We start from the raw sequence: 15859 nt of genomic DNA, 5'->3' as shown, positions 1-15859 counted from the left end.
CTAAGCAACAAGTTCAAACAAAACGAGCAAGCTTTAGGCTTTCCAAGCAACACCTACCAAACGCTCGATACAAAACCCATATACTGATACATGCCAAAAAATAGCATCTGAGCGTATTAGCAACTAGACACACATTATCAGGTATCAGAGCTGGGAAGCAATAATGAAGGCGAGACAGGTGAGTCATGTTGGGAAGCATAACGTACCATTAAAAATGCAGCGTCAGGAGAAGCAGGGCCCAGGGGGCTATCCACCATGCCCAGAACCATTCTCTGTGCCTGGTGTCACTGACAGAAAAGCTGGCCTGCCATGAGAGCTAATGACTACAAATGCCTCCCCACCTTCACTCTCACGGAGAGTGAGAGAGCACGCTTGAGGAAAAAAATAAGGAAAATACTGTGACACCTCGTTCAGCTCCACTGGGTGGTCAGAGGGGAGGAGACAGAGACAAAGTCCAAAGAGTAGCAGAAGTCAGCTGTAATGCTCAATCAGCCAGCAGTTAAAACACCACACCATCAGCTGAATGACTGTTTAATCTTTCCTGGCTCCTGGGAGCTTCACTTCCTGGACCAGTGTGACAGTATAAATCATTAAGCCATGTTCTTCATGTTGCAGATTGCTCAGTGAATGAGGGCTATACATCACAACAACCTGTCATAACTGTCTGTCTGTGTGCCAACTGAAAACTCACATGCTGTTAAGCTAAAACACTCTAAAAGGCAGAGGTGTTGCATAACCTGTATTGCTGTTGACAATTACTGTTATATGGAATCTAAAGAATCAGAATGTAAGATGGGAATGTGAAAGTTAGCGACGGCAGAAAATATTTAGTAAAAGGAAAAAAGCAGGCCGGACGGGGCGTTGCTTTACTCTGATGCCAGGCCTCAGCTGAACAGCCTCACCTTGCCTGTTTTGAAAGCAAACAGGGCGAGAACAGTGCAGCCATTGAGAGAGAGGAACCCTTTTCTGCCAGAAACTGGAGGGGAAAAAACAAGGCCATGGACACAGGTGTGGCGTCGACTTCAAACATAAACACAAACTTCCCCAAAAACCTTCGGGTTCCAGTAAACAGCAGAGAGAGTTTAAAATTTACTGGACCTTACTCATTGTTACTGGCCATTTACGGTTTCATTTGTAATATCTGAATAAAAAATAAGGAGCAAACTGCATTTAAAAACAAAATCACTGCAGCAAGTTATCGAATAGTCATGTTACTCAACTGAAAAACTATCCTCAATAGACACATCATTCAAGGACTAATAAAACACAGACTTTGATGACATCATGAAGCAGTGTGGGATCATGGGAGTTGTTATCTTCATTGTTAAACAACTACTAGTGCCTCTGGGAATCTATCTGATGTGACTCAGACAGAAATCATGTTGAAGTTTTATTCACGTTCCATTTAGTCACGTTCATTCATTGATATGAAATAGCCAGCAGTAACGTTAGCTAACCCAATGTTAACGTTACGTGGTGAGATCAGTCGTGGGGTAGCCTGAATGTTATCTGTGGTCTAAACAACACAATAAAAATAACTTTAGGAGCTTGTTAAATGTCGTTGTGATGGTATGACATCACTATACACATCAGCTTTGTGCCTGGGATGAGCCATCTGTCATAGAAGCAGATTGTATGACTCCTTCCTCACTCTCTGAGGTATCATCTGAATTTGTAGTTAATCTGTAGTTTCATTACAAAGCATGAACCTGATGTGCTGCATATCCCTGTGTTTCCCTGGACGTTAGAGAAACTAGAGAGGCCATAGGTTATATAACACCACTGAAAGGCGACTGAATGAAATGCACCTTTTCTTGCATTAAAGAGAGATTTCTCAGGGTTTGTACATTATTAGAAACATTTGGGGCAATGTAAATGCACAACTATATTATATCTTTAATATACCTATCATTTGGCATTTGCTTTAACTCCACTTACCTTGATTTCCCCCTCAACTTGCTGGTACTCTATCCATTTTAATATATGAAAGCTCTCTATTTTCTGTCAAACAAATTTTTGCAAGGCCTTCACTGGGCTCTGGAGCCTTGGAGCAATAATTAAATCCAATAAGACCGTACAATACATCAGACATTGTGTTAGTGTGTCTTGTATTAGATTTACTGGTCTCAACAAATATCCAAAGGGCCATGTTTCCTCTACCAAAGCATTTCAGACAAATTATCGTAACATTACCAACTCATGGACTCAACTCATTGTCCTCCTGACTGTGATACACTGGCCTGCACTTTTACACCATACCAAGAGAGGGAGCTGACACTGTGCAATGTACAGCCACTAAAACAACAGTCATAGCCCTGCAGTGCTCAAAGTGCACACAATAGCACCAACGTTTCAATTTCTGCGGAGGCCAGCAACAATGATGGTTAAATATACAAGTTCCGTGCACAAGAGGAGCCAGGAATTCCAGATATGCTAACCACAACTGTAAAAACACACATGTAAAAAACTCAGGCGCATTCCAGCTAATTCAATATTTGTTAAAGAATACTCAAAAGCTGAGCCAGCCAGATGCTATTTAGTGTCAGCCAAACCAGGGTGTTCAGTCTGTGGAACATTCACAGAGTGGTAATGATAGCTCTGCAAGCCACTCGGTGAATTACAGTGGGAAGAGTGCGAGTGCACGGGGAGTTCAGCCTGTGACCTTCACACTGTGCTGCTGTATGCGCCGATGGGAACTGAAGGCAACAACTGGACCACATACACAACTACAGAGAGGTTAAGCCTCTTGTGCGGCGCCTCACCTCATCGTACTCTTCTGGACAGCCCACAGCTCCATCGCCTGGACTGTAGTTTACATTGTAGAGCTGTGGCTCGGGACCTGTAGAGAGGAGAGGAAGGAGGCAGGTTTAATGTGCGCAGAATAAACAGATAAATTCAAACAGCAAAGGAGGCTCAATAAACATAAGACTAGCGTGCACAGTGCCAATACCCATGTGCAAACAAACACTTATTATAAAGAAAGAAGTGTCAGAGCAGGTATGGATTTATGTTTATATTTTATAAAATGTATCATGACAGGATGAGGAAGGGTTGGTAGGATGAACATGAAGTATTTGTTATATATGATTAACACTGGTTGGATAGTTGGGTTGTACATAATTTCTTTTGTGAGTTATACATCTTAAATAGTACCATACAAGTGTATAGATCTACTTCTTCCTCCTCCTTTTCAGGCATGTAAATATCAATATTGTTCATCGTTTGAAATAAATCAAATCAAATAGTGCTAACAGACTGAAAGTTTGTCACCCATTATGAAATATTTGACTAAAAATCTAAACCCAACAATCAAGATTTTCAAGCCTGGCAATGTTCATTATCAAATATGCATTTGTATTGTGAACAAGTACAAAGTTACATTTCCAGGAGCCTTTATTCCTGAAACTCACAAAATTATGAGACAGCAATCTTGTATATTACTTTTTTCATGCACCACTCTCTGGCTAACGGCATAAAAATGTTCATTTAAATGTCTGCCAAACTCATAAAGATGATCTATGATGCGACAAAAGCAAGTCAATACACCAGTCTCTTCATCCTACTGAAAACTGTGGCGCCTGCTAATTTTATCTCAGAATTTCCTGCTACAACAGATACAGTAAAATACTGTATAATAGCATTCATTATCACTTAATGGTTTATATAATAATTCAATAACACATGGCATTGTTTCTGTGTGATTTTTAATTACTTATTTAAATTAGCATGAGCATATCCTTAAGCATAAAACAGGGCAATTTTATCTGCAGTATTTTATCAAAATGTGAATTGGATAGCTTAATTTAAAATGCAAATATGATCTAGATAAGCGAGAGAAAAGCATTTTAATTTTCTCAAAGACATTAAGTTTATGCAGGCATGTGAAGTCTTCCATCTCTCTTGATGCAAAGACATAAATGTGACTCCACTCTTAACAGATTGACGGTAAATATGTGTTTGTATCTGTGTTTGACAAACAGATATTTCTGCTTGTAATGTGTTTGCTCAAGTGCACAATCAGCACCTTTAAGGCCGCGTGTCCTTGCTGCCCTACTCTGGCATATTTACAGTCAGCAATCTGAGCGTGATGTGACAGTAAACATTATGTAACTTTTACACTCGCATTTCAAGGGCTATAGAATGTCATCTAATGAGAGTACGGGCAAAATAAAACAATAAATAAAGGACAATACGCGACCCGTATCCAATTCAAATTTGTCAATACAGGCCTCTGTTGAGAGCACTCACAGACAAGCAGTGTAACCTGAGACACAGCAACAAGATGGAGCCACTGTGGCTCCTGTATCTAGTAAACAGAGCTGTGAATAGCACCCTGCTGAGAGAATAGAGCACAAACAGTGTTCTTGAAAACTGCCAGTGCACCCAAGGGTTTTTGTGTGCCCCCTGCTCTTACGTAAGCCGTTGCTCTTCGAGACTTGTACACATTAAGTGAAATGAGTCTGCTGCACCGAGTGGGGCCGTGCAGGAGGAGCTGGCTTCTGTTTGAGCAACGCACCTGCAGTGTCTTGGCATGATGTCAAAATATCAGAGGACGCAGATATTTCGAACTTTTATTGTTTCAGACATGCCACAGCCACTACAGGGGACCAGGCATTTCCATAGCCTGCGGGCCTGCCGTTATTAAACCCTACCTCTGCTGGTAACTAGTGGTGCAGAAATGAAATAAAAATGAAGGTGGGGTGCAAAGAATGAATGTTTATATTGGAACTAGACAATGGGTTTGAAGCTGGAGGAGCAGGTTTTGCTGCCTGATTGCAGCAGAGGAGGTGGGGAAGTTGTAGCAGAGAACACGGATCTAAAAAAAAAAAAAAAGTCTAAAAAACTGCGCCCCGCCTTTATGAGCATAGTGGAATTCTGTCAGCAGTGTGTGAGCGAGTGACCTGGGAAGTTACAGTAGAGGTCTGATGTTCACACACTATTGGGGAACTATATGATTCATTTTCCACTTTGCTGATTGTGCAGAAAAACACAGAAGAGAGGCAGTAAAGACAAAACCGTGAGTAACAGGGGATAATGATCCCGGGCTGGATCCTGACCCATGACATCATGCTTATGTGATATGTGAGTTTGCCAAAGACAAACAAGCCATCAAAACAACTTCAGGGACACATGACGACAATTAAAACGGTACACGACAGATTTTTTTTTTTTTTTTTTTAAATGTCTGCTCTCTGAAATGTTCCTTTAAGCACCATTGGGACTGTCAACCCACCACACACAGGAGCTCCTCAAGATTTACAGGAAGTGCATTGAAGTAAGGTCCAATTTTTTAATAAGAATCGCTGCACTTGAAATGTGTTTGATGACACAAATGTATGGCATGTTGAATACTCATTTGCCCCACTGTATATATGTATAAAAGCATATGTGTTTGGTCAGTATATGCCAGTAAAGGCACGTCTGTGTTATCTGCCCTCACAACACAGCTTTGCGACTAGCGACGCGGGTGAAACAGAGAGGCCAGGCCAGAGAGAGAGAGGACAGTAAATAATTTAGGTGAACAGGACTCTCTGCCCAAACCTCATCTCTCCGCCGCTCCCGCCCTGAACTCCTGCCAATAAGCCCATGTGTCTGTGTATCTCATGCTTTCCAGTGCATGACTTATTAATGCTCGGAGTAACCAGAGCTGTGCAACCCAGAAAAGCCTGGAGAAAGAGTGCTACCAATCGATAGGCTGGGTGGATTGAGGTAAGCAGTGCAGTGCAGCGGTGACGTCACCACAACCTGTGCGGTGTGTCAACACAACCAGCGTGTGTTGTAAATTGCAGAGGGGCTGAAACTATTTGTAATGATGTCACTTCGGTGCGTGTCAATATGAATTTAGTTGAGTGATTCATGGTTAAAGACAACCTGCTTTCATTTAAAATAAAATGATAAAAAAAGGAACTTCTCAGAAGAGTCTTTGGCAATGAAAGGTTTCTCAGTATCTTTATTTAAAATATAATCTTTCCAAGTGTGCAAATGGGCCCTCTTTTTTTTTTTACATCTTTTAACCTCTAACACAATGTACATAATGTTGCGACAGGGAAAATTTACTTGAACGCCCCCTCATGTCTGAACAACTCAGATATTCAGTGAAAATTCTGGTACATGACTTGCCAACTGTGACATCATATACACAGAAACATGGCGGATACAATTAAATGTTTTGTTGATGGCGAGATACTTTTTATTTACTCACATACTGGATGTCAAGCTTGTGCTCACATGTAAATATAATTATGACATTAGGTTGTAACAGTTGTGGCAGTGGCTGCCCACGTACAGTGATCTAGATTAGTTAGAAATGTATTTACTTGGGGCGTCAGTGGCTTAGTGGTGGAGCGGGCGCCTCATATACAAGGCTGTTGCCGCAGCGGCCCGGGTTCAACTCCAGCCTGTGGCCCTTTGCTGCATTGTCACTCCCCCTCTCTTTCCCCCTTTCACGCTTAACTGTCCTATCAATTAAAGGCAAAATGGCCCAAAAAATATCTTTAAAAAAAAAAAAAAAAAAGTATTTACTTTGTAACATAAAGCTTCAAACTGTTTCAGCATACTGGAATAGCGACATGAATCTTCACTGGGACGTTAAACGCTAAGGAATAAAATACAACACATCTTTGGAGCGTCCATGTTATTTCCACATTATGACTTGAAAGTCAACAATGGCTTCCAAACCCGGAAAATGGCACCATTTGAGGAGCATTTGAACGCAGCATTAATCCATCATGTACACTTCACTAACTGTTATGACCATGGGAAGTAGTTCAGAACTAAAGTCAATTCCAGATTTAGATAAGATTTACTGCTGAGGTAGCCTGGTGACATAACTGTCAAGACAAGCTTATAAATTGTTCGTGTTTTAGGAGTACAGTTTACGAGTCCTTAAAACTACAACTTAAGGCAGTTTTTCAAAGCGTATAAAGTGGAACAGGAGGACAGCAAAGTGGATAAAGAAAGACTAACAGCATTTAGAGCCCAGTTACACAGAATTTGGGTCAGTCTTCTGCCTTTCCTTTCAAAATCCCTACCGTCAGCTAAGGGATGGATGTGAACATACTGTGTTGACAACAATATTTGGGCGCCATGGGGGATGCAGAGATGGAGCCAGATGCTGGAGACTAAATGGAGGTGCGAGAATCTGCTGTTGAAGTTTTTATTAACAGCAGAATTAGGTTAACGGCAGGTTAGCCACATGGAGTACTACAGGCAGATAAAATACCAGCATCAGAGCACAGAATATGGATTTCACCATGCATCACAGCTCTTTGATTTGTGATGCAGCCATTATTATGTCCAATAAAAGCTTACTGCATTTATTACACATGACATAAGCAAGCCATTTTTATGACAGAATATTTTTAGCAGGGAGGTTTCACAGATCATTAAATGTAGAACCCCCAGAGCCTTATACAACGGGCCAAATGAGTCCACAGAAAAGGAACGCTGGATAAAGACCTTCAAGGGAAAACAATTAAAGACATGAATAGCAAGCCTTGAATCTAAAACTTGCATCTCATGACTCACCTCCATTGCTGATTGCAGAGATCCCACGGTGGAAGTCTTCAAAGCTGATCACTCCCAGTCCGCTGGGATCCAAAAACTTGGTCAGATCCTTCACCTGAAAGATAAAAGCAATACAACATTCAGAATTAATTTCATCATGGCAACAGAAGGAAAATCCCTCTCCCATAACCCTGTCATTTGTTCTGCCTAGATGCTTTAAGATTATGTCATAAATTATGTAATGCAAAGTTTTTCCGCACAAGGAGGAAAATGACTGGACAGCTATGTCTGCACACTGACTTCAATGGAAAAAGCACATGCAGAAGAACAAGCCAGTATTTGAGCCAAACATGAAACTCATAAGCATCATTTCTGCAGTTCACTTCACTAACATGACAGTTTTACTGCAGAACGACGTGAACTCCAAAGATTTTGATTACAGGAGCAAAAAAAGACCAGTAAAAAAACAACTTCTGACCTCCTGAAGAAAATCAGCTTTTGCAGACGTCAAGTGTTGCTGACTTTATTGGATTCAGGGCAATAGTGAGTTCACCAGGATTTTAAAGTGTGCAAAGGGTACAGCCTTTATTCCCTTTGTATGTGACGTGAAAAATAAAAATGCTTTACAACTGCAGATAGTGTTTTCGCCACACAGACCTTTTTTAAGTCATAAAAATGGCTTGTATTCTTACATTAGGTGTTACATTAATCTGACATTCTGAATACACATTTGTTAAATGCATGCATGTACATAATGTGCAGCAAAATAGCCGTGCAAAAAAACTTTGCTGCTCTCAGCTGTTAGATGGGTTACGTAAGTGCACCTACATACTGTATATTCCTACAGTCAGTAACCTGGCAACAGGGGGATGTGCGCTTCAGTAACTACAGGACCTCACAGCATAAAAAAAACAACACTACTTCTCGGCTCAACAGTCTTTTCTAGATTGAAAATCAAATCTTAGCATATGTGAAATTAAATCTAATCCCATCCGAGCCTTCACCTGCACAAATTCCTTAGCACATTGCCCCAGTTAATGCTCACTATTCAGTTACATGGCTACCAAAGACCTGACCTGGCAACTACATATGCGCCTGTTTCTGCAGAACTATTGGCGGCACCGAGCAACCAAATAGTAGGCAAATGTCATCCATCCAAAAAAATTACGCTAACCCATTATTACGGTATAATTTAAGGCGTGCATCACTGACAAAATTAGCTGGGAAGGAGCCTGAGAGTATGCTGGGGCGAGGTTTCTGTGGTTTCAGCTCACTTATTCCTCAACAAAGTGAGCTCACGATGTGAACACGGTCATTTCACCGAGCCTCGCGTTCTGTGTGCGGCCTCTCTCTCTCGGGCACTTTTTTCATATCGGTTACACATAAAAACAAGCTGATCTGCTTAGCAACCCTGAGCTGTGACTCAGGAGGCTGAGAAGGCTGAAACTCCTAATAAACTGACTCCCGACAACCCCCGTGGCTTATGATCTGGGTTTGGTGAATTAAGCCCAGCTGTACTCGGGGAGAGGAGGGGAGCGACTGATCTGAGTGGTGGTTAACACTGCAATGTTAAGTTTAGCATCTAACTTCTATCTCTGCTATGCTAACCCTTTTCATACTGTAGATTCGCAACAGAAACGGGGTCTTTAGAAGGCTGAACTCATGAAAAGAAACTCATGGCCGAGGTCAGAGTCAGGCGAGTGAATAAATCTTTCCGTTTCACAATGGCTCACAGAAAACTATTTTGTTCCATGAAGCTATTCAGAAACACCTCTGCTGGGTGAGGTGAGAAAACTGAGGTGTGATAGGGGGATTTAACTGAGTGTCTGTGGTCCTCATGACATTTTTACATAACTGTTAGAATAAGCAGTGAACTGTTATTCATTATTGCATCTGCAGTAAGAGAATCGGGCAGTGTGCTATAATAACATATGACTGGGTGAACTGCTGTGACAGCCAAGGCAACCAGACCAGTGTAAACCTACTATAATATGGAAGCAATCCATGGCCTACATCAGAGTTGTTAAGCCTGTACTGTACAGCAGTGCCAGGCCCCTCAGGTCTTGTGAGCAGAGCCTGTTGGCTATTTCTAGGTCTAACCTAAAAACTAGAGGTGAATGTGATTTCAGTTCGGTTGTATTTGGCCCCAGGACCCAGGAAAGGCCTCTCCACAGCTGGTAAACTGGCCCCATGCATGCTTCCTTTTATGTATTTTCATGCACATTTTGAAGTATCGCATTATAAAAGCTGTATGGAAATGGTAAAATCGACACAACAAAAAGGTCTTCATGCTCGCTTGGTTTGGTTTTGTGCTGTTTTGAAAAAGATGATGCACAAAAAGGGACATGGAAACCCCTTTGCAGAATGTGTTCTAGCATCTGTCTGCATCTTCCCATATAATCCCATAATGCTGTAACTTGTCTTGGTCTCTGGACAGCATGAAACATGCCCAATACTAGCTATTGTGAAAGAACAATCAAAACTTGCCTTATTAAAACAAATTCCTTAAGACCTCTCTCCATTTTTTTTTCCTAGTCTCTGGATGGATGGCGAAGGCGACTTGTTTCCAGATCACTACCTCTACTTCTTATACTCTTCCTACTGTCAGATTACAGACATTCGTAGTGTAGCCTATATGCTAACTTCTGACGAAACTACGCTTTGCGTATCCCAGTTTATTCGCTTCAAACCAGTTGATGGAAACACACATAATTCACATTCAATTTTAGTGCATGGGGTCTACATGGACTGCTAGAGGCCTGTACTACGAAGCCAGTTCAGCTTACCCAGGTATTCTTTTCGTTATCTGGCTTGACTAACCCTACCATTGGCCGTCTTGATAACTGGCACTACAAAGCTGGTTACCAGCTAGTTAAGTCAACTCTGGGTTTTCCTATCCAGCCACGAACATGTTAATGTGGAAGAGGCAGCAGTGTTAATTACGAGTGACATCATCAGAACCATGAATGAAGTAGGTTATTTCATACGATAAAAGATGAGCTATCACTAGAACAGAATAGAGTACATACACTACTTTTTTTTTTTACCTGAGACTCCGGACTTTTGTCCATGGATACATTTTTCTTCAGTGATCTGATTGGTTAGAGGTCGGGTTGTTGACAGGTTGTGATTCGATACTAACTGTTCAGCATAAATTGCTACAATGATTTATCCCGGTTAAAAGAGAACCAGCTTTGGGGTGCTGGTGGCTTAGTGGTAGAGCAGGCGCCCCATGTACAAGGCTGTTGCCACAGTGGCCCGGGTTCGACTCCAGCCTGTGGCCCTTTGCTGCATGTCACTCCCTCTCTCTCCCCCCTTCACGCTTGTCTGTCCTATACATTAAAGGCTAAAAAGCCCTAAAAAATAGTTAACCCTGAAGTTACCTCGCTAACTCTAAATCCTGCTTTGCAGTACAAGCCACAGTGTGTTTAAAAATTGGTTTGACAACTGAATGGACATACGACTACTGTGCACTGGATTATAAATTTATGTTCTCATCCTTGTTTTGATTGTTACCATGTACTCTGTAGTCCTGCTGACTACCTCTATTGTTTTCTTTCATAGATCTTGCAACTTGCTATGTAACTGCAGAGTTTACTGGCATGAAGGTTATTTAAGCTGAAACCCTCTTTAAAATAATTCCTTTAAACTTTTTTATAATGGAACTTTCTGTAAGTATTTGGCTGAACATGTATTTCTAATTTGTTCGTATGTCTTTTTTTGCCATTTGATGCTCATTTTAAAAAAGCAGCCTTTGTTTTGTTTTGTTTTATCAATGATGCTGTATCATGTACTGTATTATGTAATAATTTGCATCATTACACCTAACAAGCATAGGTGGCCCCTGGCGACAGTGGTGAGGCAGATAAAAACTAAACTCAAAGGCAACTCTGTCTGCTTAGCAGAGCAATGAAGGCACTGTGGTTTTTCTGTTTCCTCTATTTGTGTCTAATCAGTGCCGGGGCACGCCTGACCGCCTCCACACAGACCGCTGTTGTGCATAACCCCATGCAGAAGAATACCCTTTGGTGAGAGTCTTTCCTGGAGGGGATTTCACAATAGTTTCTAAACAAAACTCTGATACTCATGATTATAGGCCAAGTGCGATGGCTAAAGATGATGAAAGAAAAAGCAGAATCATCGTAGGGTATAAAATATTAACACATACACACAAGAGTGAACTCAAGAGAGGGGATGTTTCAGGGCATGGGACATTCCATTGTGGATTAGAGGGGCAGCACATAAAAGCAGCGGGTGAGGGGCGGGACGCTGGCCAAAGTGGGGTTGGGAGTGTCGACTGACAGGAGACATGACCACAATGCAGTTCGGAGTGGCTTTTGTGCAGAATTAGGGTCAAAACCAGTGAGTGAAACCAGTGAGTGGTGGCTAGGGAGATCTTTTCTTTTCAGATTCTTTTCTTGGACATCATTTGAGGACAATTTTTTGCCTGTGATCGATATGAGACGATATCAGTAAATATTCTTACTGTCTCTTTCTTGGCTGCTCACTATTATCTGCCAGGCGCTAGGCTGCTGGCACTGAATGTTTAGGTGGGAGGTCCGCTTGGACACAGTCATGCCTTGGGAGTTTCAAAATAAAGGCGTATGATGATGACAATATGACGATATGCATCAGTGTTTCCACTGTGCATCACTGGATTGATCCAGATCAATGTATCGTCATGTTTGCTGTTGAAATACATGTAAAAGCTGATTCACAATAGACTATATGCTCATATTCAACCCACACACAATGCAGTACGTGTAGGGTCACTATCATATCCTGGAAGAACTCTGGGGAAAACATTTGCATGCTTGGCATACAAGCACCAGCCGAACGCGCATGCAAATACCTCATGAATACCTTCCTGCTGTGTCTGACAGGTTGCTGGGATATTTGCAAAGTGGTACATAACAATACACATGCAAGGCCCGCTCCTAGCCCTCAGCTAAACCATGACAATATAAATACTAAATCGTACTGAAGAACGCCTGCTGTGTATGGGCTCGCCGGAAAACAGAATTATCTGTGAAGCTTGTGGAAGTAATAAGAAAATAACAGCTAAACCAAACATTGTTTATCATGCCGAGAAATAATTCCTGTGACATCCTGAGTGTAGCTCTTGACACCACTTCTTGGCTCACATCCCGACTGGCAATTTAAACTTCTATTGTTGAACGTGTTATTCATTGAGGTGCTTATAAATTAGTATGACCTGCCCTGTGGCTTTCTCAACCACTGCTAAAATACTTGTTTCACCGTTGTGGTCCACAGTACAGCTTCACTAATCTAAGCCACTCAGGCGCGGAAGTTATTCAAACCACTTTTATCTACAGATGACTGAAATACAAGGACATATCAGGGCAAAGCTTATTCAAATATGAAAAGCACACATGTATTGAGAACTGATATGAGAGGAAAGAACCATTTGCCACCTTAGCAAAGACACAATCAGCACTGTGACTTCAGCGGCATGTCGGCCTTGTTAGATCAAATCTGACTTTCCCACTGGTCCTTGACTTCAGCTAATGAAAGCAAATCCTCTAAAAGGTTACATGCATTATATAACATTCCACACATTCTGAAGATAAGTCAGTCTGCTGCATGCTTACTTAATGTAAATGAAAAAGGCAAACATGCCAAAGCCTCTGTCTCTCTCTCTCTCCAATCACAAACGCGGGAGAAATCTGAGAGGAGTAAATTAGCTCTTGCAAACCCGCTATCTGATAGGGATACACAAAGAGAGAAGCACAAGTAATCAATCTGCACAATCTGGTTAGCAGTCCAAGGAAAACCTTTACGAAACAATGATCCAAAGGAAAGTGCTGGAATCTAGATAGCTGGGAGGTGGAGCGGGAGAACTCCACCAGAAACCAAACAGAGTGGAATAACAGTGAAACGGACCACACCTTTGAAATAAAATCAACTCCTAAGTGTCATGTAAATGTTTCACCTTTAGCACTGCCTAACAAAACAACAGGTGGGATCTATTTACATTAAACTAACATGACAAAACCTCCATTCCTCTGTCCCTCAAAACAAGGTTATGGGCAGTACGTGGTTTGGCACCCAAACCATGAAGTCCCTCTGACTCAGGAAAATACATTTTACTCTTAATCCTTCAAAATTCCCTGCCTGGGGAGCCACAGATACCTACGGCTAGACATGGGACAGATCAGGGGCAATAGAGGCGCTTTGAACTGGGAGAGAAGGGATTAACAAGCATTAGTGAGCCAGAGTCACACTCTGTGTGTATGGAGTACTAACAAGTTCACATCCTCACTCAAAGGCCTTGATCAGAGTTCGCCAAAAAGAGTTGAAATTAAGATAGCATGGGATGATATCATAATTCCATGATTTCCTTGTTAAGAAACAAATATTTTTATTACCTCATAGGACACATCTTTTTTTTTAGTGAACATCCTTTTTAGTGAAAAACAACCTAAAAAAAGCCAGGCTCTTCAGCTATTTGAAACAGCATCCTACCTTTTGATATGAATTATGCCAACGCTAGATTTAAATCTTTCGCATTTGTTACGGCTGGTGTGTAAGTTTATGTGTATGTTTGTTTTATTTAGAAAGGGACAGTGCATATTAATGAACATGATCACTTAAGTCACGTAAATGTGCCAGATTAAGCCATGCAGGGTTGGTGGTGTCAGTGTATATAAGAAAAAGACAAAATAAAAACACATAAGCACAGATAAAAAACAGACTGATGGCATGTCCATAGAAGGGCACGTGAGCACAGAGCAGGCACAGCAGACAAAAGCACCAGCAACAAGGCACATACTGTAGGCAAAACAACAAGACATAAGCACTGTTACTAAAACAATGACCTAACCATATAACCAAAAAATTTAAGAATGTACTATACAAAAGTACAGCATAGACCAAAGCACATAGCCACAAACAAACACACACGAGAGCACAAAACAAAGCACATAAGCAAGGACAACAGCACACAAACACAATTAGCAAGACAGTGACATCACCATAACACCAAAGCACAGTAACCCTTTGAAACCTGAGAAAACTGTCTTGAATTCCGTCAAAAACATGGGAAGAAGACAATGAGCAACATGAGAAGACATTATTAAAAAGAACAAGAAAATTACCTAAAAAAAGAGCAAAAAAAACCCCCAAACAAACAAGAAAATTACCCAAAAAATAGCAAAAAAGTACAAGAAAATCACCAGAAAATTAGCAAAAAATTAAAAAGTCCAAAAAACCCTAAACTAAAAATTTGCAAAAAAAAAAAGGACATTCTTTCCTAGCTTATTTCTAATTATTGTTATTATCAATATTTATGCAATTTCTATGTTCTAAATCTTCTGTTTTCTTGCAATTTGTAGGACGTTTCTTGCAAAGTTGCTTATTACCTTTTTTCCTCCATGTTTCTGAAGAAAATCAAGCTGATCTGCTCAGGGTTCGAAGGTTTAAACACTTTTGAATGACGTTTGAAAGCAGCCTAAGAAAAGTGATGTCGATCCAGGTTTGAAAGGGTTAAAGAAAACATACTACTCAAAAGCACATAAGCCCCAACATATGGTAATGAAATGAGGACTTATCCACTAATTCAGATCATGACAACATGTTTGATTGTCCAGAAACCACCATTTTATTGATTTAGAAAAACTACTGTAGTTTACTAAAATACTACTAAATAAACTACATTTACAATGAAGTTTAACAAAGTGCCTACTGTTATACAATTACATTAAATGAAGTACTGGTATAATGACATACTGTTATAATAATAAAGTTAAAGGAAATATTGTTATAATAAAGCCCCACTTAAACCACTACTGCAGTGCCATAAGTGTGAGGATTTATTCACTGTGAGCCAGAAACAAGCTCTCCAGCGATATTGCCAACCCCCATCATCTCATCCCTACTCTAAATTAAAAATGTTGCCTGATTCAACCCCATATCTAAAATTAACATTTTAAACAAAAAGGAACACGTTTTAAAATGGATTACATACACTGCAAGTGACACTAGATTATTCTTACTGCTTCATGACAACACAGACAAATACATGAACTGAAACAGATACCTCCTACATGCTCATCAGGGCACACTGTACAGTTGAGTATTTATTTCTGCTACCGGTTAGGTTACCTCACTGTTTGCATCCACCCCTTTTTTACTGTTATTTGCAAATGGTGTCATCATTTGCTGCAGCTCAGTCTGATTTGTCAACATTTAGACAGGCACACAGAGAAGCACGTCTGACAGGAAAAGAAACTGACGTCATTTTTACTCCTAAGCCCGTGAGCTCAAATACACACTCTGAGCTTAACTTGGGGTTGAAAACGAGACTAACACCTGAGCCTACCGTGCTCAAAGG

The 15859-nt window shown here is 40.9% G+C and overlaps 1 protein-coding gene across 3 annotated transcripts in view; it reads right to left on the bottom strand.

The window, feature by feature from the left end:
• Positions 1-15859, bottom strand: part of rab11fip3 (RAB11 family interacting protein 3 (class II)) — a 33655-nt gene that overhangs the window by 14076 nt on the left and 3720 nt on the right. For 2 of the 3 annotated variants that reach the window (XM_033611693.2, XM_033611691.2), the window contains exons 2-3: positions 7528-7621; positions 2763-2839 (exon numbers count right to left, since the gene is read on the bottom strand). In XM_033611693.2, the coding sequence (XP_033467584.2) occupies positions 2763-2839; positions 7528-7621 (171 nt within the window). Of the gene's footprint in view, positions 1-206; positions 401-2762; positions 2840-7527; positions 7622-15859 lie in introns of those variants that run through there. The other variant, XM_033611694.2, reaches the window with a different exon arrangement.

Source organism: Epinephelus lanceolatus, chromosome 21 (assembly GCF_041903045.1).
Source record: "Epinephelus lanceolatus isolate andai-2023 chromosome 21, ASM4190304v1, whole genome shotgun sequence".
NCBI classification, from domain to species: Eukaryota; Metazoa; Chordata; class Actinopteri; order Perciformes; family Serranidae; genus Epinephelus; species Epinephelus lanceolatus.
This window is presented reverse-complemented; position numbering and strand designations above follow the sequence as displayed.